The 23,994-nt window shown below is 43.9% G+C and overlaps 3 protein-coding genes and 4 non-coding genes across 7 annotated transcripts; 6 read left to right on the forward strand and 1 right to left on the reverse strand.

Moving 5' to 3' along the window:
• Positions 1-921: 921 nt before the first annotated feature.
• On the reverse strand, positions 922-6,611 carry LOC103279455 (probable G-protein coupled receptor 34). Its single transcript, XM_008114665.3, has 2 exons — positions 4,649-6,611; positions 922-2,962 (listed from the first exon to the last, which is right to left on the reverse strand). Exon 2 carries the CDS (start codon positions 2,956-2,958, stop codon positions 1,912-1,914), a length of 1,047 nt encoding a protein of 348 aa, XP_008112872.2. The 5' UTR covers positions 2,959-2,962; positions 4,649-6,611; the 3' UTR covers positions 922-1,911.
• A 28-nt stretch (positions 6,612-6,639) lies between these two features.
• LOC100551683 (40-kDa huntingtin-associated protein) lies at positions 6,640-8,464 on the forward strand. Its single transcript, XM_003223386.4, has one exon. It carries the CDS (start codon positions 6,713-6,715, stop codon positions 7,751-7,753), a length of 1,041 nt encoding a protein of 346 aa, XP_003223434.2. The 5' UTR covers positions 6,640-6,712; the 3' UTR covers positions 7,754-8,464.
• Positions 8,465-9,637: 1,173 nt separating this feature from the next.
• dkc1 (dyskerin pseudouridine synthase 1) lies at positions 9,638-23,705 on the forward strand. Its single transcript, XM_003223387.4, has 15 exons — positions 9,638-9,857; positions 11,637-11,701; positions 12,086-12,172; positions 12,562-12,653; positions 13,700-13,884; positions 13,995-14,059; positions 14,584-14,710; positions 15,441-15,571; positions 16,137-16,280; positions 16,530-16,650; positions 19,738-19,856; positions 20,375-20,481; positions 20,802-20,865; positions 21,714-21,869; positions 22,788-23,705. The coding sequence occupies exons 1-15, from the start codon at positions 9,653-9,655 to the stop codon at positions 22,857-22,859; spliced, it is 1,740 nt and encodes a 579-aa protein (XP_003223435.1). The 5' UTR covers positions 9,638-9,652; the 3' UTR covers positions 22,860-23,705.
• Positions 15,120-15,195, forward strand: LOC134294134 (small nucleolar RNA SNORD83). Its single transcript, XR_010001105.1, has one exon. It is a non-coding gene; the product is annotated as a small nucleolar RNA SNORD83 (small nucleolar RNA).
• Positions 15,605-15,735, forward strand: LOC134294137 (small nucleolar RNA SNORA36 family). The gene has a single exon (XR_010001108.1). It is a non-coding gene; the product is annotated as a small nucleolar RNA SNORA36 family (small nucleolar RNA).
• LOC134294138 (small nucleolar RNA SNORD17) lies at positions 17,342-17,588 on the forward strand. Its single transcript, XR_010001109.1, has one exon. It is a non-coding gene; the product is annotated as a small nucleolar RNA SNORD17 (small nucleolar RNA).
• On the forward strand, positions 20,117-20,193 carry LOC134294133 (small nucleolar RNA SNORD83). The gene has a single exon (XR_010001104.1). It is a non-coding gene; the product is annotated as a small nucleolar RNA SNORD83 (small nucleolar RNA).
• Positions 23,706-23,994: the final 289 nt, after the last annotated feature.

Genomic DNA, 23,994 nt, shown 5'->3' on the forward strand with positions numbered 1-23,994 from the left:
CAAAGGTACCAGTGCATAGGAATAATGGGGAGTATAGTTCACTATCTTCTAGGGAAGCACCAATGGAAAGCTCACAAATAATGACATCTTTTTAGTTTTCCTCCAGGATCTATTACCTGAAGGAAAGCTAGAAATGCCCATTAAGACCATTTTCTCCATCCTAGTGTCTCTGCAATATCTATCATTTTCATCTGGTGCCTATGAGGCTTACAGTCCAATATATTTTGATGGTCTCAGACTGGGAATGGTTGCATCTACTTGTCATGGCTAATATCCAGATTTGGGGAAAGTAGCATCAAAAATTATTTTTTTTCAAGCTGTGTACCCTTTTGACAAAAGTGTTTTGCCTAGATTAATCTAATCCAGTTTAGATAACATCTACATTGGTGACTATCTTGCAATATCCTGTTTCATGTCAAAACCACCAGCAACAGCTTTTCTCAGCAGTAAGCCTTTGAGCTCCCATCAGATACATTTCATTGTTCTAAACCTTTAAAATGAGAAGGATGAAAGCTGTAACAGCGGCTATATTATGTTGCACTGCTTGCCATCAGTAATCTTGTATAAAAATCACATGGAAACTTCCTCTCATGGAAATGTTTGGGGTTTTTTATCCTTTTCCCTCACTCAGCACTTTCTTTTTTTAGTCCTCTAGTTGTTTTTGGCTCACAGTCCCCACACTCCCCTATTACTGAAAATGAGAATGGGTGAATGTATGTCACTCTTCAGATGCTGTTGGACTCCCAAGTCCCAGCAGCCTTTGACAGTACAGCTCCACCTTCATGTCACTTTTTTTCTCTTTAAAGCACTCTAGTAATAATAATAATAATAATAATAATAATTATTATTATTATTATTATTTTATTTCTTACCCGCCTCTCCTTGAGATGGGATACAAAATAGTCCACATACTTTCACATCTTCCCTGGTTAAATTTTAATTTAGACTTGGATTTATTTGAAGTCCATCATCAAATCCAAATTTAGCACATGTTTGACAAATATAATTACATATCAAAGTAGCACACCTTAACCTGAAATAAAATTAGTATCCATCTAATGAAGAAAACAGATCTGACATCAAATGTTCAAGTTCTCTAGCAAAACACAGCATTCCTCTATTTTTAAAGGTTTCTGTTTTAACAAAAGTTGAAATGAAATTTACATATTTGACCAAAGTACTGCACCAAACTGCAAGTATCACAATTTTTGAGGATGGAGTTTTGGAAGTTGTACTGGTATCTAACTGGTATAATTGTGCAGTCCAGATACAGCTTCTTCTGCGAGTTGCTAAGAGCTTCAAATTCAAATATGCTAGTACCTTTAATGCAGCATTTTGGCCTCATCCATCATTGGGATGCCACACCAAGTTCCTATCTCACGTAAATACAGTATTTCGGTTGAGTTAGCACATAAGCTTGCAAAGCATATGCAGGCAGTAGCAGTGCTGTATATATCTTACAGTTGAAGAGCACTAACGGGGACTGCTAGAAGATTATGGTCAGAGACCTTCACTCTTTATTTTTCCAGGAATATATCCCATCGGGTTAAATCGCTAAGCTGCAGAACTTGCTGACTGGAAGGTCGGTGATTTGAGTCTGTGGGACAGGGTGAACTCCCATTGTTAGCCCCAGCTTCTGCCAACCTAGCTGTTCAAAAACATGCAAATGTGAGTAGATCAATAGGTACCATCTCGGTGGGAAGGGAACTGTGCTCCATGCAGTCATGCCGGCCACATGTTTTAGACATCTAAGGACAATGCCGGTTCTTCAGCTTAGAAATTGAGATGAGCACCATCCTCTAGTCAGACTCGACTATACTTAATGTCAAGGGGAAACCTTTACCTTTATCCCATCTGGAGGACACAGTGAAGATTCCAGTCTCCTATCTCCTCCCAAATGTGTTTGCCTCTTCATTGTGTATTTTCCATAGACTCTCTCAGACCATGTAACTCAATCCTCTGGATCCTAAATTCTGAGGTGGATTTTCTGGGATTCAAGACCCCCTGGTTCTTCTGGAGCGCTCTCTTGAGCTTCCCATGGGTGGAAGCCAACATGGCTCTCTTGAAACTGCTGGACAGGAAGAAAAAAATCACAGGGTCGAAGCAACAGTTGAGCGCAGAGATGCAAAGGACCATCTCGTTTGCCAGGTGGAGGGCCTGTCTGCTTTCTGTGGAGGGAATGACCCCCACCTGGGCAAGAATGTACGGCACTCGGACAACATGGTATGGGGTGAAGCACATCACAAAGACAGCCAGGACCACGAAAGTCTTGAGTATGGCTCTGGTGCTAGTCTTCTTAGAGTTCTTTAAGGCGACGGCGCGGAGCTTCAGGGAGATTTTGCCGTAAGAATAGAAGAAAAAGAGCAACAAGAGGAAGAAGGTGGCGACCGCCAACATGTTGAAGATGGACCCCAGTATCCCTCTGTTCTTGAAATGGAAGCATCTGTGGCCACAGTGTCCTCTCTCACCGCCATCGAAAAAGAAAGGCAACATTGAACCGGCGCAAAGGAACCACACCACTCTGGATGCGGTGGTGCTGTGTGGCACAGTGTGGATGCGGTATTGCTGGAGGGGTCGAATGATTTTGAGATAGCGGTCCAAGCTGATGAGGCTCAGGAGGAAGATGCTGACGTACATGGTGAGGTAGAAGATAATGCCAACCACTTTGCAGAGGATTGGAGGGCCGATCTGGTTCTGGTAAGTGGCCCGGAAGGGTAGGCAAAGGGCGAGCAGGAGGTCGGCCATGGCAAGGTTCTTCAGGTACACCGTGATGGAGTTCGTCTTCCGGGTGCCGAAAAAGAAGACCCAGAGAGCCAGGGAGTTGCTGAAGAAGCCAGTGACGGATATGATGGAGTAAGTGATAGGGAGAGTCATGGCTAAGAAGCCGTCCTCGATTTCACACATTGATCCATTTGATCCATTTCGTAGCAGCTCATTCATAGAGGAATGGTTATCCATAAGTCTGGGGAGGGAAGAGAAAAATAGAGAATAGTTAGTTGTATATGTGCCTTCAAGTGTTGATTTATGGTGACCCCATAAGTTTCATAGGCAAGGGAATACTCAAAGGTGGTTTGCCATGACCTTCCTCTGGAATACAGCCAGGTATTCCTTGACAGTCTTCTGTTCAGGTCTGATGCTACGTGGTTTCCAAAATCAGAGAAGATCTGGTGTCTTCAGGCATTTAGGTCCTGGTTAGTTAGTTAGTTGGTTACACCAGTTATATCTATGTTTACCAGGCTCTGAGATTTCAGCAGATGTTACAAGAGCCAAACTGATTTATAGATAAGAAAAATATAAGTCCACTTTTCAAGACTACTATCTCTGTGAAAGTCTTCCCTCTTGTCCTAAAGATTAGTGAAGGTCCTAGTCCTGAGATCTTGGAGCTCTAGTTTTGCTCATGGTAGCTCTCTTCCTTTTCCTTTGGTTTTACAACAACCCTGTGAAGTAGGTCTGGCTGAAAAAAGTTGATTGATACATAGAGTTTCCTGGCTCAATTAGGATTCGAACCTGGATCTCCATGGCTATCTATGAGTGAAGAAGAAGAAGCAATTCAGTTTGACACCACTTTAACTGCCATGGCTCAATGCTATGGAATCCTGGGAGTTGTAGTTGGACAAGATCTTTAGCCTTCCCTGTCAAGGAGTGCTGGAGCCTCAACAAACAGTATTAATCCTGCAGTGTGGCTGCACGCTATGACTACACTGGCAGGGCATGATAAGAGATGCTGTGGGCACTTGAATCCCTGGATTCAGAATCTGTCAGTATAGAGGGCTTACTGTATTTACTGTATCTAACTGAAACAATTACAGGACATGATGTGGCTTCTAAAACCATGTGTTTATTAGTCATGATCTCATCTGAATCCTGATTTCTTCTCATAATAAACAGGTTTGTGGGTGAGAACTATCTCACTCTGCACTAACTGTACGTCGGTATCTTGGCTTGGTTCTTAAATGTTGGATTGTATGGTTTCCCAATGAGTCATTACATTAATAAATGAAACTTCAACTTCCTCAAAACCAGAGCCCTACAGGTGTGGACTGCGGCACCCATTGTCCCGAGCACAGTAATATGGGATGCAAAATACATAGTCATCTCTCTGTTAAAGGATGCATCTACACTGCTGACTTAATGCAGTTTACTTTAACTTCCATGGATACCTGGGCACTAAAGTTTGGTGAGGCACCAGCACTCTTTGACAGAGGATGTTAAAGCCCTGGTGAAACTACAACTCCCATGATTCCAAGGCATTGAACCAGGGCAGTTCAAGTAGTGTCAAACTGCATTAATTCTACAGTGTAGACGCACCTCAAGTCTGCTCTGGCTAGACCATCCACCATAATCTAGAACAGCCTATTTTCAACCACTTTTTTAAAACCTGGAAGAAGCAATGAAATAATTTCCAAGTGTAAGGGATCCCTTGCATAAAATTGTGTGTGTGTGTGTGTGTGTGTATCCAAGCACATCTCTCAACCACAACCTTTCACCGAACAATATAGTTGATAAACCCAAACCGAGAAAATAGTGATTTTATCATCAGACATTGGACATCAGGCCACTTTGCTTTTTCAGCTGCTTGAGTCCCTATATCAGGAGAAAGGTGGAATAAAACTAAAGCTAATAATAATAAATACATGAATTCACCTACCTTGGCAGCTCTTCAAGAGCCAATTCAGCAGAGCCTGAATGCAATACTTGGTTTCTTTGCCCCTTTTAAATCCTTCTATCAGAATTTCCTGAAGAGCTCTTTGTTTCCTGCCCCAAATGTCAAACTGCTGCTCTGTCACTGACAGGAGATCTAGAATATCTCACAATAATCTACCCACTTGAGGTTGCTTTGGATGGAGAGCAGAAATGAAACTGGTTTCTTTCAACTTGCTTCAAAAACAGAAGCAGCTCAGGTGTGTGCATGCGGGGATGGTGGTGTTGAATCGAGGCAGGAAAGTTTGTCAGACATGGCAGTTTTTTTTTGAAAGAATGTGAACCATTTGTACCATTTACAAAGAAAAATGTAAAAATGCTTGCAGTTTGGAAAATCGAGTAAAATATTGAGATAGTAAGGTTGAATAAAGAAGTTGTGTCAGATAAGACATTAATGGGGTGGCAATAGTATTTCCATCATATATCTTTAAGATGGGAGGTGAGAAGTCCATTTTAAGTATGTAATGTTTATTTTCATCATAGGCGATCCCTCATGGCTGAGTATGATTGCAAGTGTAGGGTCTTGGTGGGTCCGTAGGTGATTGCAGAGACCTATTATTGATCCGCGTGGTCTTCCATAGGTTTCCAGATGGAAGGCGGTCCCAACTAGGGTTGGCTTGACGTGCCTTCTTCCTCTTGACACATTTCTCCCTTTCGCCCTCCATTCGTGCCTTTTTGAATTCCACAGCACTGCTGGTCATTGTGCAGAATGACCTTCAGGCCATGTGTATATGAAAAGCAAATGAATGTCACATTTTGACATCTTTTAAAACGATTTATTATTTTCTTTATTTTTATCCTGACTTTTCTCCAACATTGGGGCTCCAGCCAGCAAACAATAAATATGAAACAACACAAATGTAAACACACTCTCATTCGCTTTTTTCAGGCATTTCCCATTTTTCTTTGTCCATGGAATTGCTTCTGATGGTGCTTTTTCTCCCATTCGATTGTCTTTGTGAAACTTTCTTCTTAGTTTCTTTTTAGTCATCAGATCCCTTGTGGTTTCTCAAAACTAGGTCAGGTTAGTAGATGAAACATCAATGCCAGGACAGGAAACCAGATTTGGCCACAGCAGTGAAGAACCATTTCTCTAGTTTCAGCATACTGTCAGGAAATGGGTTAGATTTGACAGCATACTGTCATACTACATCATCAAATTGATGCAGTTTGACACCACTTTAACCACCATGGCTCAATGATAGAGAATTATGGGAACCATAGTTTTATAAGGCCTTTATCTTTCCTTTTAGCTTTCTATGGGACAGCCACAGTGTTAAGCCACCGAAGTTAGTCGCCTAATTGAGAACATACTGCAAGTTGCTTCTGGTGTGAGAGAATGGGCCGTCTACAGTAACGCTGCCCAGGGGACACCCGGATATGTTACCATCCTGCTGGGAGGCTTTTCTCATGTCCCTGCAAGCTAGAGCTGACAGGCAGGAGCTCATCCCATATCGCAGAATTGAACTGGCAACCTTCAGGTCAGTAGTCCAGCTGGCACAAGGCGTCTCTCATGTCCCTGCAAGCTAGAGCTGACAGACGGGGGCTCACCCCATATCGTGGAATCGAACCGGCAATTTTCAGGTCAGCAGTCCAGGCGGCACAGGGGTTTAACCCATTGTGTCACGGGGCCTCCTACAGGGAAGAAATGAAGGCCTGGGTCAACTTGGGCCTTCCCTCCAGGTGTTTTGGACTCCAACTCCCACCATTCCTAACAGCCTCGTGCCCCTTACTTTTCCCCCTCAGCCGCTTAAGGAAAGGGCCTGAGGCTGTTAGGAATGGTGGGAGTTGGAGTCCAAAACACCAGGAGGGCCTAAATTTGCCCAGGCCTGTGCTATGCTCTTTTCTTAGTCTAGGAGCGCCCTCTCGTCGCTATGCAACACACTCTTAGCCACGCCCCTTTCCCTACATCCGGGTCCTCCAGGGCGACGCGTGTTGTCACATCCCGTCCTGAGAGGAAGCGCGCCTCCATTGTTGTTTTGGTATCCCTGAGGGAAGGGAGGCCGGGAGGATGCTGTCGGTGCCGGGCTCCGGTCCGCCTCCGGGCTTCGGTTCGGGCGAAGGCAGTGGCGGCGGGCCGGGCGGCGACTTCTTGTCCCGGTACCGGGCGGTGTCGGCCAAGCTGCGTCGCCGCTTCCTGCGCAAGCCCAACGTGTCGGAGGCGGCGGAGCAGTTCTGGGCCCTGGCGAGAGAGCTGCGCGCGCAGGAGAGCCTCCCTCAGGCGGCCTGGTGCCAGCTGGCGGTGGCGAGATGCTCGCAAAGCCTGGGCCATGCTCCCGGGGAGGCGGCCGCGCTAACAGAAGCGGCCCGGCTGTGGCTGCGGCACGAGAGGGAGCTGCGTCTACGCCAAGGCGGGCCTTCCGCCGCTTTGGGCCTAGCCGAGCACCACCTCCCTGCCGCACAGAGTTGCCTAGCCTTCGCCGCGCGCCTCCGCCTCGACCTTGGGCAGCCCGCCTTAGCCGCCGGGCTGTGGCTGGAGCTGGGAGAGGAGCTACGCGCCGCTGGGGAGGCCGCACAAGCCGTCGCCGCGTTTCTCCGCGCAGGGGAGCTCCTGGCCTTGGCCCAGCTACCTTTGGAGGCGCTGCGGGCCTACAGCGAGGCCGCCTCTTGTCTCCTCCTCGGCAGGGACCACGACGGCGCCCTGGCTGTGCTCACCAAGGCCCAGGGCCTGGTCCAGATTTCCTCTGCTTCTCCTTCCTCCTCATCCTTGACCCATCCGCTCCCAGGCGCCTTCTTGGATGAGCTGCTCCGCTGCGAAGTCACCCGCGTCCTCCTCCTGCTCCTGCTCCAGCCGCCGCCTTCCAAGCTGCTCACTGAACAGGCCCAGACTCTGGAGAAGTACTCCTGGGAGGCCCTCGACGCCTCTCCCGGACACGTCCCTGCCGAGCTCTACCTTCTGCTCCAGTCCACCGTGATTGCCTGCCAGGAGAAGGACCTGGAGGCCCTCAAGGCCCTCCAGAAGGAGCTCTGGCCACTCCTCAACCCTGAGCAGAACCACCTCCTTCATTTGGTACTCCAGGAGATGATCCGGCCTTCAGGGCAGGGCTTTTAGTCCTGGATCTAGAGCAGTCTGTGGCTTTGGACTGCAGGCTGGGAATGTCTGAGCCCAAGAGCAGATGGAATCTGGCCACAGCAGGCGACATTCCTGCATCCTAGGAAGCAGAGCCTGGAAGAAAGATGGAGGAAAGAACTCACAGGGGATAATGGGAGTGTGAGTCCCAACACATCTGGAGAGCACTGGGATGTGTGCTTCCACAGGAATACTAATAATAATAAACTCACAGCAACCCAGTAGTAATAAACTTTATTTTTAACCTGCTCTTTCCCATAACAGGCTTCCATAAACAAAAATGGCAAACATTCAATGCTGTGTACAGTAATACAATGGAAACTGTTGGCAAAAGGGCTTATTTTCCATCATCTGGGGGAATCCTCTCTTTCAGTAGACAGCATTTACAACTTGAACACACTACAGCGGACTTCCAAAAGTCTATTTAGGTTAACAGATCTCTTTTCCATAAGTTTCTTGCTGGAAAAGAAGTCCTGTCCATTTTCTCATTGCTTCAGGCTAGGGCTGGGCAGCTGTCAACCTCAAGATGTTTTTGGACTGCACTTCTCATGATTCCTCACCATTTGCTATGCTGGAGTGCCCTTATGGAAGCCCCCAAAACAACCAATGTGTTATTAATGTCTATGATTTCATTTATGTGTTGGAAGTGAAGTAGCTAATGATTATAAAATAAATTGCTTCATGTTCTTCTAATGTTATTTCTCTGGTTGAATTATATAAACAAGATGCAGTGCTGCCTTTTTTAAACTTCTTTGTGGCACTGAGTAGAGTTAGGCAACATGCAACCCTTTAGTATTAGAAGAAGGTGATTGGCATAATAATGAGTGATGACCCATCCTATTGAAGACAAAGTGGTTCCTCCCTGCATATAATAATTCCAGGGACAAATAATACATACAATTTAGTGATAATAAAAAAGGAATAGCAATCCTTATTTAGTATACTGTATAATGTTTTTCCCGTTTCCAAGAAACTAAAACATTAAATAGAACCAATGTCCATTTCTGGGCACAGTTCAAGAGGTTATTGATTCAAAGGTGGGGTGTGTCCAGAGGAGGGCAACTAAAATGATCAGAGTTCTGGAAACCATGAATACTCCGGAAGGCTTAAAGAGCTGGACATCTTCAGCCAGCATGCCAGTGACTTAAATCAAGAAATAGTTTCCTAAGATCTACAGAGATACTCGCAGGAACACCTCAGCAAGAGAGAGTCCAAAAGTGGCAGACCAAAACCTGGAACCTCAGCTGGCTTCTGACACGATAAATAACTAGGAATCAATGTGTTATTAAAGGCTTTCATGGCTGGAATCACTGTGTTGCTGTGAGTTTTTCGGGCTGTATGGCCATGTTCTAGAAGCATTCTTTCCTGACATTTTGCCTGCATCTATGGCAGGCATTCTCAGAGGTTGTGAGGTCTGTTGGAAACTAGGCGATTGGGGTTTATATGTATGTCTGTGGAATGTCCAGTGTGGGAGAAAGAACTCTTTTAGGTCTGAGAACACAGAAATGCTGGACCACTCTACAACCACCATGTCAGACCACACAGAGAAGCCATTGAAATCCACAAATGTGGACAATTTCAACAGAAAGGAGGAAACTATGAAAATGAACAAAATCTGGCTACCAGTATTAAAAAATTCTTAAATCAGGACAATAAATAAAGAACAATACTCAGAAAACAGGGGATTTCCATACAAGTAACAATCAGGGCCAGCTAACACCTCTTCTTCCGATCTGAGTGTTAGTTCAAATCGCACCTGGGAAATATTCACCTGCCCAAATGTTCTGGCAGGTAAATAAATGCTTCTGGAACATGGACACAGCAGCCCAATTATGATTCTATGATTCAGACCAAGCATCTTATTAAGGGGTGCAATTTCCGATGCGTCCACTAGGGACATTGTCGTTCCCACCGGAAGTTCAGCCTCGTTCCGCGGCCAGATTGTTTCCAGCCCGCCCTCGTGCTGCGTTGCCTGTCGGGAGCGGAAGTGGGCGTGGCGTCCTCCCTTTCCGGCCTGAGCGTTCCCGCGTGCAGTGTGCTCCAGAGGCAGCGCGTGGCGGAGGCAAGATGGCGGACGATGGCGCAGGTGGGTTGCTTGGGATTTAAAGTTTAAGAGTTAGTGCAGGAAAAGGCTTTTGTTTAATTGGGGGGGGGGGGCTTCTCCCCTGGGTTCTGAGGAGAAGCACTCCATGTATGCTCAGAGGCAGCCTTGCCACCTTCCCTGTAAGGGCTGCAAAGGGAAGGGTCCGTTCTGTAGAAGCAGCAAATGGGACGAGGAGATACAAAGAAGGCGTTGCAATCAGGCCTTGGGTGCTTTGGGCCTCCTTAATGAGAGGAAAGAATAATATAGTGATACAAATGCAAGCTCAGTAGTAATAATTGTATGTAAGTGCATGAATCGGGAAGTACTCTAGGGATATAGTTATGGAATATATATCATAGATTAGATAGATGCTTATAAGGTAAAGGTAAAGGTTTTTCCCTGACGTTAAGTCCAGTCGCGACCGACTCTGGGGGTTGGTGCTCATCTCCATTTCTAAGCCGAAGAGCCGGCGTTGTCCATAGACACCTCCAAGGTCATGTGGCCGGCATGACTGCATGGAGCGCTGTTACCTTCCCGCCTGAGCGGTACCTATTGATCTACTCACATTTGCATGTTTTTGAACTTCTAGGTTGGCGGGAGCTGGGGCTAACAGCGGGCGCTCATTCCTCTCCCGGGTTTTGAACCTGGGATCTTTTGGTCCGCAATTTCAGCAGCTCAGCGCTTTAACACACTGTGCCACCAGGGGTCCTTATAGATAGATGTAAAGGTAGATATATGGTCACTGTACATCAGGCATGGGCAAATTGGGCCCTCCAGGTGTTTTGGACTACAACTCCCACAATTTCTAACAGCCTCAGACCCTCTCCTTTCCCCCCTCAGCCGCTTAAGCGGTAGGCTGTTAGGAATTGTGGGAGTTTTTGGAAACATGGCCATGCAGCCCAGAAAACTCACATCAATCCATCATGTAAAATGGCGTGTCTTAACTATAAAACACCAAAACCAAACTTTGCTTTTTCAAAACATTTTCAGTCCCTGGGTGCAGAATCTGTGGATAGGCCTGGCCAAACTACTATCTTCCACATGTTCGTGGTTAATGCTTTGAGAGGGATTGTATTGCGCCCTTTTCTATGTACATTCCAAGCCCTATCTGAGGCACATGGAAGATTAATTGCTAACAGTACACACAAAAAATCTGTTCCTGGTTTGGAAGCCACTCTGCACTTTGTTATTGCAGGTAGCCAGCTTATTCACAAGTTCTGTGTTTTAGGAAATTTTATAATTATTACAGTTTTTACTGGGATTATTTTATTTTAAGTTACTTTAATACTTATGTCACATATTTATCCTTATATGCTACTCTCAGTGTTTCTGTGAGCCGCCGCAAGTCTCCTCGTGGAGATGGTGGCTGGATACAAATAAAGATTTATTATTATTACAATATTGTTTCCAGCTTGGAATATTATTCTAGCTAGGGGAAACCATGCTACTAATAAAGCTGTAAGAGGTGAGCATTTGTTGGAACATGGATTTTTTTGGAAAGTCAGATTTAGTCCAGTAGTCTTGCAGTAGAAGAAAAGGTATCACAAAAACGGAATGGTTAGCCCTTTGTGGTTAAATCTTATTCAAAGGCTGGATCTACACTGGCATATAATCGAGATAATCTGGATTTTATGCAGATAATCTGGATTTTATGTGGCAGTGTAGATGGGGCCAAAGATTTGAATTCAGTATCAGTGCTAGCTGCGGTTTTATTAGTGAATGAGGCTGTTTTCACAAAGTGACCTGCAGGGGTGCTATTTTTAACAGTTGGTCTTTCTGTAGGATCTGCCTCTAAGAAGCACAAGAAGAAAAAAGAAAAGAAATCTTTGCCAGACGAAGAAGTTGCTGTAAGTTTTGCCTGGCTATACAATACTTGTTCTGTATAACAGTTTCTATTTAGTGCAAAATCCTTTCACACACTCACACACACATATACATGCTATGGATATGCTGTTTTAAATGTCCGAATCATCTGAAACCTTGTTACTATGGCACAGCACAACGAGCACTTCTGGTTATTGTAACAGTGCTTGGTTATTAAATAGAATTCATTTCTGTGGCTGACCATATTTATAACTTTCGCTGATTAATACTTCATTGTGTACTTGCATTCTGGGCAGGAGTTTATGTTGCTAATATGCTTTCTTATGGTTTGCAGTGAAGTGAAAGGAAAGTTGTCTTGAAGATAATCTTGTTTTTCATAAGCTAATTCTTCACATTTTCCTCCCTAGGATATCCAACATTCAGAAGAATTCCTTATCAAGCCTCAATCTAGAGTGGCTCAGTTGGACACATCACAATGGCCTTTGCTTCTCAAGGTAAAGAGTGCTTTTTACTTGCACTTTAAATTCTGCCTACTTCCTAGATGCTCTAGAATAGTTTGCATCATGTTACACTTGATGTTCGTATTTCTGTTAACGTCAGTTGTAAAATATGCTCTTGATTTTGTTGGGCAAAAAGTTGTCAATTTTGGAGTCTGTTTAGACTAGAGCAATTGTTTTTAAGCTGTGCTGCTCTACATTTACTTCAGTGATTAGCTCTTAGTTTGAGTTTTCGGGGGGGGGGGATTTACAGAGAGAGGCTGACATACAAAAGCACTTACCATAGTAACATACATACATCACTACTAGAATTGGAACTTAAAGATGCACAGTTTAAAGTTTCCAGCCCAAGGATTCACATAATGTCTTTTGGTTTGCTTTTGCAGAATTTTGACAAGCTGAATGTGAGGACTGCTCATTATACTCCTCTTCCCTCTGGTTGTAATCCCTTAAAAAGGGAGATTACTGAGTATATAAAGTAAGATCACACGGATGTTAACATCACATTTCTTCTATCAGTGTTTCTTCTGCAGTTTCATAGAACTGGATGAGTAGACCTTATCAAAGAGAAATTGGGAATATCATTCTCCTTGGAGCTTGCAAGCATTGGTCACTACCATATTATTTTGAAAGCTTGGGGAAGTTACTTTTTTTTTTTGGACTGCAACTCTTAAGAACCTCCAGCCAGTTTGGCCAGTGGTCATGAATGGGAGATTATGAGAGTTGTAGTTAGGGGTAGATTGGGCTTTTGGTGGTGTTGAAAATAACTGATTTAGGTTGATTTTACTGTATTTAGTCTGTTTATCAAAAGTTGTTCATTTATTACATCCATGTTATATAACAGGCCTCTTCAGCCAGTGGCCCTCCAATGTTTGAGCCTCCAGCTCCCAGAAGGCCGAGCCAGTTTGTTCAGGGATTCTGGGAGCTGAAGTCCCAAACACCTGGAGGGCCACTGTTTAAAGAGACCTGCTATGCAAGGAGATATAGTTTCTGCTCTGCCATATTAATCATTTGGTAGTTGGTTAGAATGGGAGCAGGCTGAGTAACAAAAGGCTGATTCAGTGGCCCATTTGTTAGTACTATAGTCCAAAAATACTGAGTTCAGAATTGGCTTGCAACTTGGCATTTTAGCATCCCCACTGCCTGCTTGCTGCTACTGAAGAAGTTTAAGTTGTGGAGTTTGATTTGAGTCAAGATGAACCTTGTTTCCTAATTTCAAATCAATAAGCATCAAGTAGAAACATACATGGAGCCTTCAGTGGCACAGTGAGTTCCCAGTTGCTTAACTGCTGAAATTACAAATGTGACCAGATCAATAGGTACCGCTCTGGTGGGAAAGTAACAACACTCCATGCAGTCATGCCAGTCACATGACCTTGGAGGTGTCTAAGGATAACTTGGGCTTAGAAATGGAGATTAGCACCAACCCCCAGAGTCAGACACGACTAGACTTAATGTCAGGGGAAAACCTTTACCTTAGAAACATACACAGATGGCTAGCAGAGTCGCATGTTTTTGACTTAGGACAGGCTTCATCAACCTGGATAAACCGTCCAATCCATCTTCCCATGAGGTCGTGGCCTGGATCCGTCGTATCCTCCGCGTGGAGAAGACCGGTCACAGTGGCACATTGGACCCCAAAGTGACTGGTTGCCTGATTGTATGCATTGAGAGAGCAACCCGTTTGGTCAAGTCCCAGCAGAGTGCAGGTATGCTGCTTTCTGTTTTATCAAGATTAGAAGTGCGTTATCACTTGCAAGTTACTGGAACATTAAAATTCAATTGGATCTTCCTGACTCACTTTTCTGGTGTCTTCTAGGAAAAGAGTATGTGGGGATCGTTCGGCTGCACAATGCAATTGAAAGCGAGACTCAGCTTTCAAGGGTAAGTCTCTGCCAAGCAGGAAATTTAACTGACACTTGCAAAGTGTGTGTAGATCAAAACTTAAATGTGAATAACTTCATTAAAACATGTATATGTGAAATGGCTGTCTTTATGATGGTAGAAAAGCTTATGCTGAAAGCTTACAGGGCACAGAAACTGCAGCTTTCCTTTTAAATTGGGAAAACTACAGTATACATTTTTTAAATGGGATAATATTCTTTATCTAGAGCCTTGTTAGCTTCAACTTGAAGAGCTTACTCAAATCAGGCAGTCTTCAATATGATAGACTGCATGAAATAACTGATTGAGGAAGCCATTTCTTTGGGATCAGAGCAATGGACTTTAATTTGTGTTACAACAAGCTTTCCTTGAAAGCAAGTCTCAATTGAATCAGTGATAAACACTTGGTGTGTTTTGTGGGGGGAGGGAATGACTGCAACTCTGCTCCTTCTTGATAATGTGGGTTTGATCATTTAGGTGTGGCCTCTTTCACATGGTGGCATCTGATCTGTTTCATTCTGTAGGCAATAGAAACTCTGACAGGTGCTCTCTTCCAACGTCCTCCGCTTATTGCTGCAGTAAAGAGGCAGCTGAGAGTCAGAACCATCTATGAAAGCAAATTGGTTGAATATGATCCAGAAAGAAGATTGGGTAATGAGACTACTTTCCCCCTTCAGAACAGGTCATGTGGCTTTTCTTGTTACTGAGTAAAATGTAAAATCTCATCCCATTCCTTTTGAGGAAGGCGCATTGTGTTCTGGCCTGACAGATGTGCTACCAGGCAAAATCTGTGTTTGCACTGGCTTTGGCAAGCACTAGCCTTCTCTTGCTCCAATAGATGCAACCAGCCAGAGAAATATCAGAAACCCATACTGTCCCATCCCTCTGTTACTGTTAGATTTCATCCACAATTGAAGTGGGCAAATCAACAGGCTGTGGAAGTAGTCCTGCCCTGAAGCCTATCGGTTGAAGGGAACACACTGCAGAACTGTGGGTTTGAGGGTATGCTCATTGCTACTCACCTCTGCCAGCCCTTGTACTTTCTGAATGTCCTTTCTGAGCCAAATGATGCTAAACAGATCACATAGCACACAGTGCAAAGATGACTTTTTATCTATCACCCAATGCTGATGGCTCTCCATGATGTACTCTGTTGATAAACATACAGACAGTAGATAAAGGAAAAGGTTTCCCCTGACGTTAAGTCCAGTTGTGTCTGACTCTGCGGGTTGGTGCTCATCTCCATTTCTAAGCCGAAGAGCCGGTGTTGTCCATAGACACCTCCAAGATCATGTGTGCCGGCATGACTGTATAGAGCGTCGTTACAGACAGTACAGGCCTTGAATTGAAGAAGGCACTTTTACTGTGTTTTGCTCCTCAGGTATCTTTTGGGTGAGTTGTGAAGCGGGGACCTATATCCGGACGCTGTGTGTGCACCTGGGCTTGCTGCTCGGGGTCGGAGGCCAGATGCAGGAGCTCCGGCGAGTGCGCTCTGGGGTCATGGGAGAAAAGGTGTGTCCTGTGAGGTGTATGCGTGTTGTGACTTTCCAAAGTGTTGAGTTCAGTCCAGGGTAACCTCCCCTGTTCTGGTAATTAAACTTTGGGAAAGGAAATAGTTGGAGAACATCAAAGGAGAGAAGCTTGTGCTTTTCTGTCCAGTCTTTCCATCCACAAAACTACCTGACAGCCCCCCATAATTAAATGTATGACATAGCAGATGGTAATGTCTTAAGTGTTGCATGTGAATGAACCTGAGCCTGCCCACAGTTCTTGTGGAGCATGACAGGTATTCGTGACACCCGACAAGATAAGTAACAAGTAAAATTGGCATGTCTGTTGACTTCCACGTTGTGAGAGAGAATCAGAGCAGAGTGTTAGTTAAAGCATAAGGATAATTCAATGAGGATCCAAGCTAGTTCCATTCAGTAGAAAATGAGATGAAGGCATTTTCCTGAGATTCTGAAGGGCTGCCACCACTCACTTGACAGTTCCCAATTCAGCCTGACCTTTCAGAACACAGTTTTCTTCTGTGTTCCAAACAGATGTTCTAAAATAGTGGTGTGGTGTCATCTTTCAGGACCACATGGTGACCATGCATGACGTGCTGGATGCTCAGTGGCAGTATGACCACAACAAGGATGAAACGTACCTCAGGAGAGTTATCTACCCTTTGGAGAAGCTTCTGATATCTCACAAGCGGCTGGTGATGAAGGACAGTGCGGTGAGTTCCCCATACATGCAGAAGATGACAATGATAGTCTCACAGATCACTATGCAATAAATACTGTGTTAAACATTTCAATAAATGAAACAATATGCAGCTCTGTTACCGAGAGACACCACCAACTGTGTTATTAGCATTCCGACTTTGTACCTGCAGGACTAAAGAGTTGTGGTGTAGTGTTGTATAGTTCCAAATGTTGGCATCTTGAAAATAAATGTCTTGCTAATCCTTTGATTTTGTGTTCAGGTGAATGCTATTTGTTATGGGGCGAAGATCATGCTACCTGGACTACTGCGATATGAAGATGGTATTGAAATCAATCAGGACATCGTTGTGATCACTACGAAAGGAGAGGCCATCTGTACAGGTAAGAAGTGGAAGCCAGGGTTCCCTTTTGGGAGCACTTATTCTGTGGTGCTCTTGCAGGAATGTCAGTTTGAATTACGGCTCTAATAAATAAGCATTTCAGTTCCAGAATAAGTGTGTATTAGGGCATTTGATTTCTGTGTGCATCCTCAAATGCAGTAACATGTTTTAATTGAAATGTTCTTATCTGAATAGTTTAATATTCAATAATAATTATTGAAGAATAATGGTGGCGAAAGGGTTAAAGTTTAAACCCTTGTGCTGGCTGGACTGCTGGTCTGAAGGTTGCCGGTTTGAATCTGCGAAACAGGGTGAGGTCCTGTCTCAGCTCTAGCTTGTGAGGACATGCTGAGAGAAGCCTTCCAGCAGATGGTAACACATCCAGGCATCCCCTGGGCAACGTCTCTGCAGATGGCCAATTCTCTCACACCAGAAGCGACTTGCAGTATGTTCTCAAGTCGTTTCCGACACGATAAACAAAAATTAAATAGTTTGCCCATTGTTTGCTTTGGTTTGTGCAACATATGCAATTTCCTTCCTCATTTTGGGAAGAAGCTCTTGTTGAACGATAAGAGATTATCCTTTTCATGCAGTAGGTCCCTGTTTTAATCCCTGGTATCTAATTGGGGAGTGAAGCATGCATGCCCTAAAACCCTGTTCTTCCAAAGGCATCTCTGTGCTTAGGACTACATGTGAAATGATGATGAAGTTTATCCATTCTCTGAGTGTCGCTGCTCTGCCCTTCCTGCTACGTTCAGGTCTCCGTTCTGGGGTCTTGGATGAAAGGCCTCCAGGCATCTTTCAGCCTTCTGGAGTTCTTCTGGGGGCTGGGAGCATGGCTGGTTGGCTGCTGGCAAGGCCTGGGCAGGGGCTGCGGGGCCAGAGCACCTTTCTGAGGGGCTCTGACACCAACCAAGAAGAATGAAACTGTCTGATCACATGTCACTCTGGTTTGCTTGTCTGTAATAGTCAAAGCACTGAGTACAGATCATGAGACGAAGTGCTCCTGTTCAGCTTGAGATTCAGTTTGTGTTTCATCTCACATATAAAAGTTTGTATGCCCTTGTGTAGCTTTTTCTTTTTCCTAGGAGGAGAACCTAGAAAGAATAGCCTGTTAGGAGTGGGAGTTGAAGTCCAAAACACCTGGAGGGCTGCAATTTGCACATGCCTAATAATAATAATAATAATAATAATAATAATAATAATAATAATAATAAGGATTTAAATAATGATGATGATGATAATGAGGATTTAAAGATCGAATTACAAAGACTCTGGCACAAGCCAGTTGAGGTGGTCCCAGGGGTGATCGGCACACTGGGTGCAGTGCCTAAAGACCTTGGCCTGCACTTAAAACACAATCGGCTCTGACAAAATCCCCACCTGCCAGCTGCAGAAGGCCACCTTATTGGGATCTGCGCACATTATTTGCCGATACATCACACTGTCTTAGACACTTGGGAAGGGTCCGGCGTGTGATCCAATACAGCAGGGGTCCCCAAACTAAGGCCCGGGGGCCGGATGCGGCCCTCCGAGGTCATTTACCTGGCCCCCGCCCTCAGTTTTATAATATAATATATTGTATATACATATAATATTGATAATAATATTATAATGTAATACAATATAACACTAATAATAATACCATATAATAATATTAATTATATATTCTATATTACATATAATATTACTAATAATATTACAGTATAGTGGTATAGTTCAATATAGTAATATATAATGCTAATATTGTGCTATGCTAATAATATAATATATTGTATGTACATATAATTTGTAAGCCACTCTGAGTCCCCTTTGGGGTGAGAAGGGTGTGATACAAATGTAGTAAATACTTGCAGTAAATAAATAATAAATAAATTTTAGACTTAGGCTCACCCAAAGTCTGAAATGACTTGAAGGCACACAAGAACAACAACCCTAATTCACTTGACTATCTCATTGGCCAGAAGCAGGACCACACTTCCCATTGAAATCCTGATCAATGTATGTTGGTTAAAATTGTTTTTATTTTTAAATATTGTATTGTTCTTTCATTGTTCTTGTTCTTGTTGTTTTTGCACTACAAATAAGACATATGCAGTGTGCATCGGAATTTGTTTGTATTTTTTTCAAATGATAATCCGGCCCCTCAACAGTCTGAAGGATTGTGGACCGGCCCTTGGCTTAAAAAGTTTGAGGACCCCTGCAATACAGCAACCAGCAGAGTGTCTGCTGTGGACTCATCTTGTTGTGTTTCTAATAATAATAATAATAATAAGGTCCTGCAAAGGTTGTGGAAAATGAACACGCAAAGATACTGTGGGACTTCCGAATCCAGACTGACAAAGTTCTGGAACACAACACACCAGACATCACAGTTGTAGAAAAGAACAAGGTTTGGATCATTGATGTTGCCATCCCAGGTGACAGTCGCATTGATGAAAAACAACAGGAAAAACTCAGCCGCTATCAGGACCTCAAGATTGAACTTCAAAGACTCTGGCAGAAACCAGTGCAGGTGGTCCCGGTGGTGATGGGCACACTGGGTGCCGTGCCAAAAGATCTCAGCCGGCATTTGGAAACAATAGACATTGACAAAATTACGATCTGTCAATTGCAAAAGGCCACCCTACTGGGATCTGCACGCATCATCCGAAAATACATCACACAGTCCTAGACACTTGGGAAGTGTTCGACTTGTGATTTTGTGAAACGAAATCCAGCATATCTATCTTGTTTGCTGTGTCATACAACGTCGTTGTGTCAATAATAATAATAAAGCAAGTGTCACCTTAGAGATGCACTACTGAATGGGATGCAGTAAGCCAAGGCTAGGGAATGCTTTGTTTTCCCAGTGTTGTTGATCTATCACTCCCATTAGCCATATCCACGAAAAACTGGTCAGTAATGGAAGTTGCAATGAAAAAGCATATGGAAGACCACACATTCACTCACCCTTGTAGTAAGCCTTTTGAAGGTGATGGCTACGTAGAATGAATATGCTCTCATATCTCCTTGAAAAATAAGTTAGGAGTCGAGAAACCTGTTCTCAGTATGGCCTTTCCAGTTTTCCTTTCTTGCCTCTTTGCAGCCATTGCCTTGATGACGACTGCCGTGATCTCGACCTGTGACCATGGAATTGTGGCAAAGATTAAGCGGGTGATCATGGAAAGGGACACTTACCCTCGCAAGTGGGGACTTGGCCCCAAAGTGAGTCTTCAGTGGGGCTAGCGTTCATTGGGAGGGCACAAACAGGAGAATTAGTCATGAAGGCCACTTGTTGCACATTCACAGTGGACCTAATTTTTTAATCTTTCAGGCATGTAATGTCTGGTTATTTACGGGCTTACATCCATAACTTTATCCTCGGTTTCCATTAACCATTGTCACATTAGATCAGGCATGGGCAAATTTGGGCCCAAATTTGTCCATGTTTGCATTTGATGCTACTGAATCTCTCTCTCTGAGGAGCCAAATGATGTAAAATAGATTTCCTTGAGCACTCTGTGCAAAGAGGACTCCTATCTATCACCCAAGACTGATGGCTCAGCTGAGTGAGGACCAGGGACAAAGAAAGACCTTGGAGCAATCTTTTGTTGCCAAGTGTTTATGATCAAGGAACCAATATCAGTGAGAGCAATTTAGCCAGTTCTCAGTGTCTTGCCTTTTGAGAAGAGTCCATTCAAACCAAATACCTACTAAAGTTGCTTTCCTTTTACTTCCCTCAGGCATCTCAGAAAAAAATGATGATCAAAGAAGGCTTGCTGGATGCGCACGGCAAGCCCAATAGCAACACTCCCCAGTCCTGGAAGAAGGAGTATGTAGATTACAGTAGGTAATGTCTGCTGCTACAGTGTCCTGGGTAGTTTATTTTGATTGTGCAAAAGAAAATGGTACTGGGATGCCATTTTCCCTGGGTGAGTTGAGCAGGCAGTTATCCCTTTTTAGCCTCTTTTCTGTGACTCTAGAGGGAGTCAGCCTGCGAGAGGAAATACAGGAAAGCTGCAACCAGGCCCCACACATGTGGGGTGTTTTTTTTTGTTTTGTTTTTTGCCAGTTTTCCATACAACCCAGACCTGGAATAAAATTGTCATGGAGAAAAGTTGATTTGGACATGATTGATAGACGTGAACCAATTTGTCTGTTTCCATGCAGCTCTGCAGGAAAGAAAGAGATAACACAAGAAGTTGGCAAAGTGGAGCCAGAGCGAGCACCAAAGGTTGGTTTGTTTCTGTATTTTTTAGCTTGGTCTCCTTTTTTAATAATGGAAAGTAGACAAAACATAAAACAAGATTTTGTTGACAACCTTGATACTGGGTTGCAGTGAGTTTTCGGGGTTGTTTTCCCAGATACAAAAAAACCCTGGTATTGTTTTGTATCTTGGAAGCAGGATTGTTTTTACTAGTCTTAAGTCCTGTAATGTAGTGGGCATTTAATGCCTTTGGCTCTCGTATAGCTTGTAATAGTCTATAGCAGGGCTAAGGAATGCATTCATTTCCCATCAGATAATAGCCAGCACAGAGTCCCGAGTGGCTCAGCGTGTTAAAGCACTAAGCTGTTGAACTTGTGGACAGAAAGACTGCAGGTTCAAATCCGGGGAACGGAGTGAGTGTCCGCTGTTAGCCTCAGCTTCTGCCAACCTAGCAGTTTGAAAACATGCAGATGTGAGTAGATCAATAGGTACCGCTCTGCTGGGAAGGTAATGAAGGTAACAACGCTCCATGCATCCATGCCAGCCACATTACCTTGGAGGTGTCTACGAGCAACGCCAGTTCTTCAGCTTAGAAATGGAGATGAGCACCAACCCCCAGAGTTGGACACGACTGGACTTAATGTCAGGGAAAACCTTTACCTATAGCCGGCACAGTCGATTATTAAGTAACATGGTAGTTGCAGGCCAATAACATCCGAAGGGGGATAGGAGCGGTATATTAAATAAATAAATAAATAAGGGTTATATTATCCATATATATCCCTGGCCTGTAGATATGTAAGTCACATATTTTGTCATTGTGACATAATTTGTCATCGGATCATAACCTTTCTGTTGATCTCTGTTTCTCCCAGAGAAAGAGGGTGATGGAGAGTGATGGGGAACAGGGAGAGGCGGCCTCAACCCCTCCTGATTCTCCAGAACCACCGGTGGAGGCCAAGAAAAAGAAGAAGAAAAAGAAAGAAAAGAAGATGGAGTCTCCTGATGGCAGTGAGGATCAAACTGATGTGGTAAGACTAAGATCCTTTGATAATTTGTGGGTAGAAAGGAGAGTTGTGACATTTTTTGTTAGTTGTTGAAGGCTTTCCTGACCTGAATCACTGGATTTCTGTGAGTTTTCTGGGATGTTTGGCCATGTTCCAGAAGCATTCTCTCCTGACGTTTTGCCCACATCTATGGCAGCCATCCTCAGAGGTTCTGAGGTCTGTTGGAAACTTGGCAAGGGAGGTTTACATATCTGCTGAAAGTCCAGGGTGGGAGAAAGAACTGTCTGTTGTGAATGTTGGCATTGGCCACCTCGATTAACATTGAATAGCCTTGTAGCTTCAAAGCCTGGCTGATTCCTGCCTGGGGGAATTTTTTGTTGGGAGGTGTTACCTGGGAACGGGAATTCCAGACATGAACAATCAGGGCTAGCAAACACCTAACAAAGAATTCCTCCAGGCAGGAAGCAGCCATGCTTTGAAGCTACAAGGCTTTTCAATGCTAATCAAGGTGATTACTTGCAACATTCACACTTGCCTCCAACAGATGGGTTCTTTCTCCCACCCTGGACCTTCCACAGATATATAAACCCCACTTGCCTAGTTTCCAACATGCCTCACAACCTCTGAGGATGCCTGCCATAGATGCAGGTGAAGCATCAGGAGAGAATGCTTCTGAAACATGGCCATACAGCCCGGAAAACTCACAGCAACCCAATTTTTTGTTTCTTTCAAAGAGGTCCCTATTTTAACATGCCTTGACTATGCTTGATGAATGTTTAGCCAATACGAGAGCTCCACCCATTGAATGTCGTGTCTTCATCTAACTTGGCGTATTCGACCATTGGCATTTTTGTGGAACAGAGAAGCTTGAAAATAGCAGTGGAGAAGGATCTGGTTCCTTTGGAGGATGTGACACTTTAAGCCCCGTTGTTTGTTTCTCAGATCAGTGACGCAAGTGTGAAAAAGAAGAAGAAGAAAAAGAAGATGAAAGAAGTGGCGGAGAGTTCAGATTAACTCAGAAGACTTCTCTGGATCTGTTGAATAAGAAGAAATGCAGCAGCCCGAACAGACTGGATCAGTGAGCAGAGAATTGTTCTAATTGCTGTGCAAAAAAAGTATTGTATTGGTTGGGAGGGGGTTTATTGTTGCAAGTCCTCCTGTGTCCTGTTCTAAGGATAGTTGGAGGAGGTTGAGGTCGTAAAACTCCTTGGCCCTCAAGAACTTCTCTTTGAGTTAGTGCTGGGAGTTTTGCAGGATTTCTGAGAATACTTTAATGTTGCCCTCAATCATGGCATACCTTAATAAGTCCCCCATCTCTCTTGCCATTAAGAATAGGTGTAAAGTAAGGGGTTGCAAATGGCTTTGTGGACAGGTAATTAATTTTGTTATCTTTGGTTTGTAAGTTCAAAGACAAGTCTCTCTTGATGCCACCTTCCTCTGGTGTCTCTTTTAAAAAAAAACAAATGGTTTTCAAAAGGTTGTTTACATTTTGAGAGTTCCGAAGGTCTCATTTCCTTAACCTGCTCCCCCCAAGCCACACTTTTCTTGGTCTAAGAGAGATACTTTGCTTAAAGGGGAGACGTATATAAGCAAAATTTGCCCAATGACCCCTTGTTTGTTCCTGTTGGGGGGAAATCACCTTTTCCTCTTGTCTTGAGGCAAACGTTTTGAAAAAGTTCGATCTCTGTATGCTTATGGCTGCATAGTCAATGCTGGGAGCCGTGTGCATATTGTGTTCACAGTTTGGGGTTGTGTCAGCCAGGCCTTTCCCCCCCTCAGTTTGTAGAACAATGTACCAAAATTGGTTTTGAAAGAGGACACAATTCTTAATTTTTTACATTAAAAGATTGCAAAATCTAATTGTTATTTGATTGTTTGTACTAGTACAGAAGTTATAGGCAGGTCCTACTGTTTGTGGCCTGAGTTATCAAGAGTATGCCGTGTTGCTGAATGGATCAGTCTGCAATAATTTCTCTTACTGATTCTTACAGGCCAAAGTGGAAGTTCCAAACACTGTATTTCTTCAATTAAAAGACAGATTTCCCTTCTATAAGTAAAAAAATTCTAAAAATGGGGTGTGTCTTAGAATCGCAGATGTATCTTATGTATTTTTCGTGGTGTTGGTTGTACTAAAATTAGGATGTAGCTT

Source organism: Anolis carolinensis, unplaced genomic scaffold (assembly GCF_035594765.1).
Source record: "Anolis carolinensis isolate JA03-04 unplaced genomic scaffold, rAnoCar3.1.pri scaffold_12, whole genome shotgun sequence".
Taxonomy (NCBI): domain Eukaryota; kingdom Metazoa; phylum Chordata; class Lepidosauria; order Squamata; family Dactyloidae; genus Anolis; species Anolis carolinensis.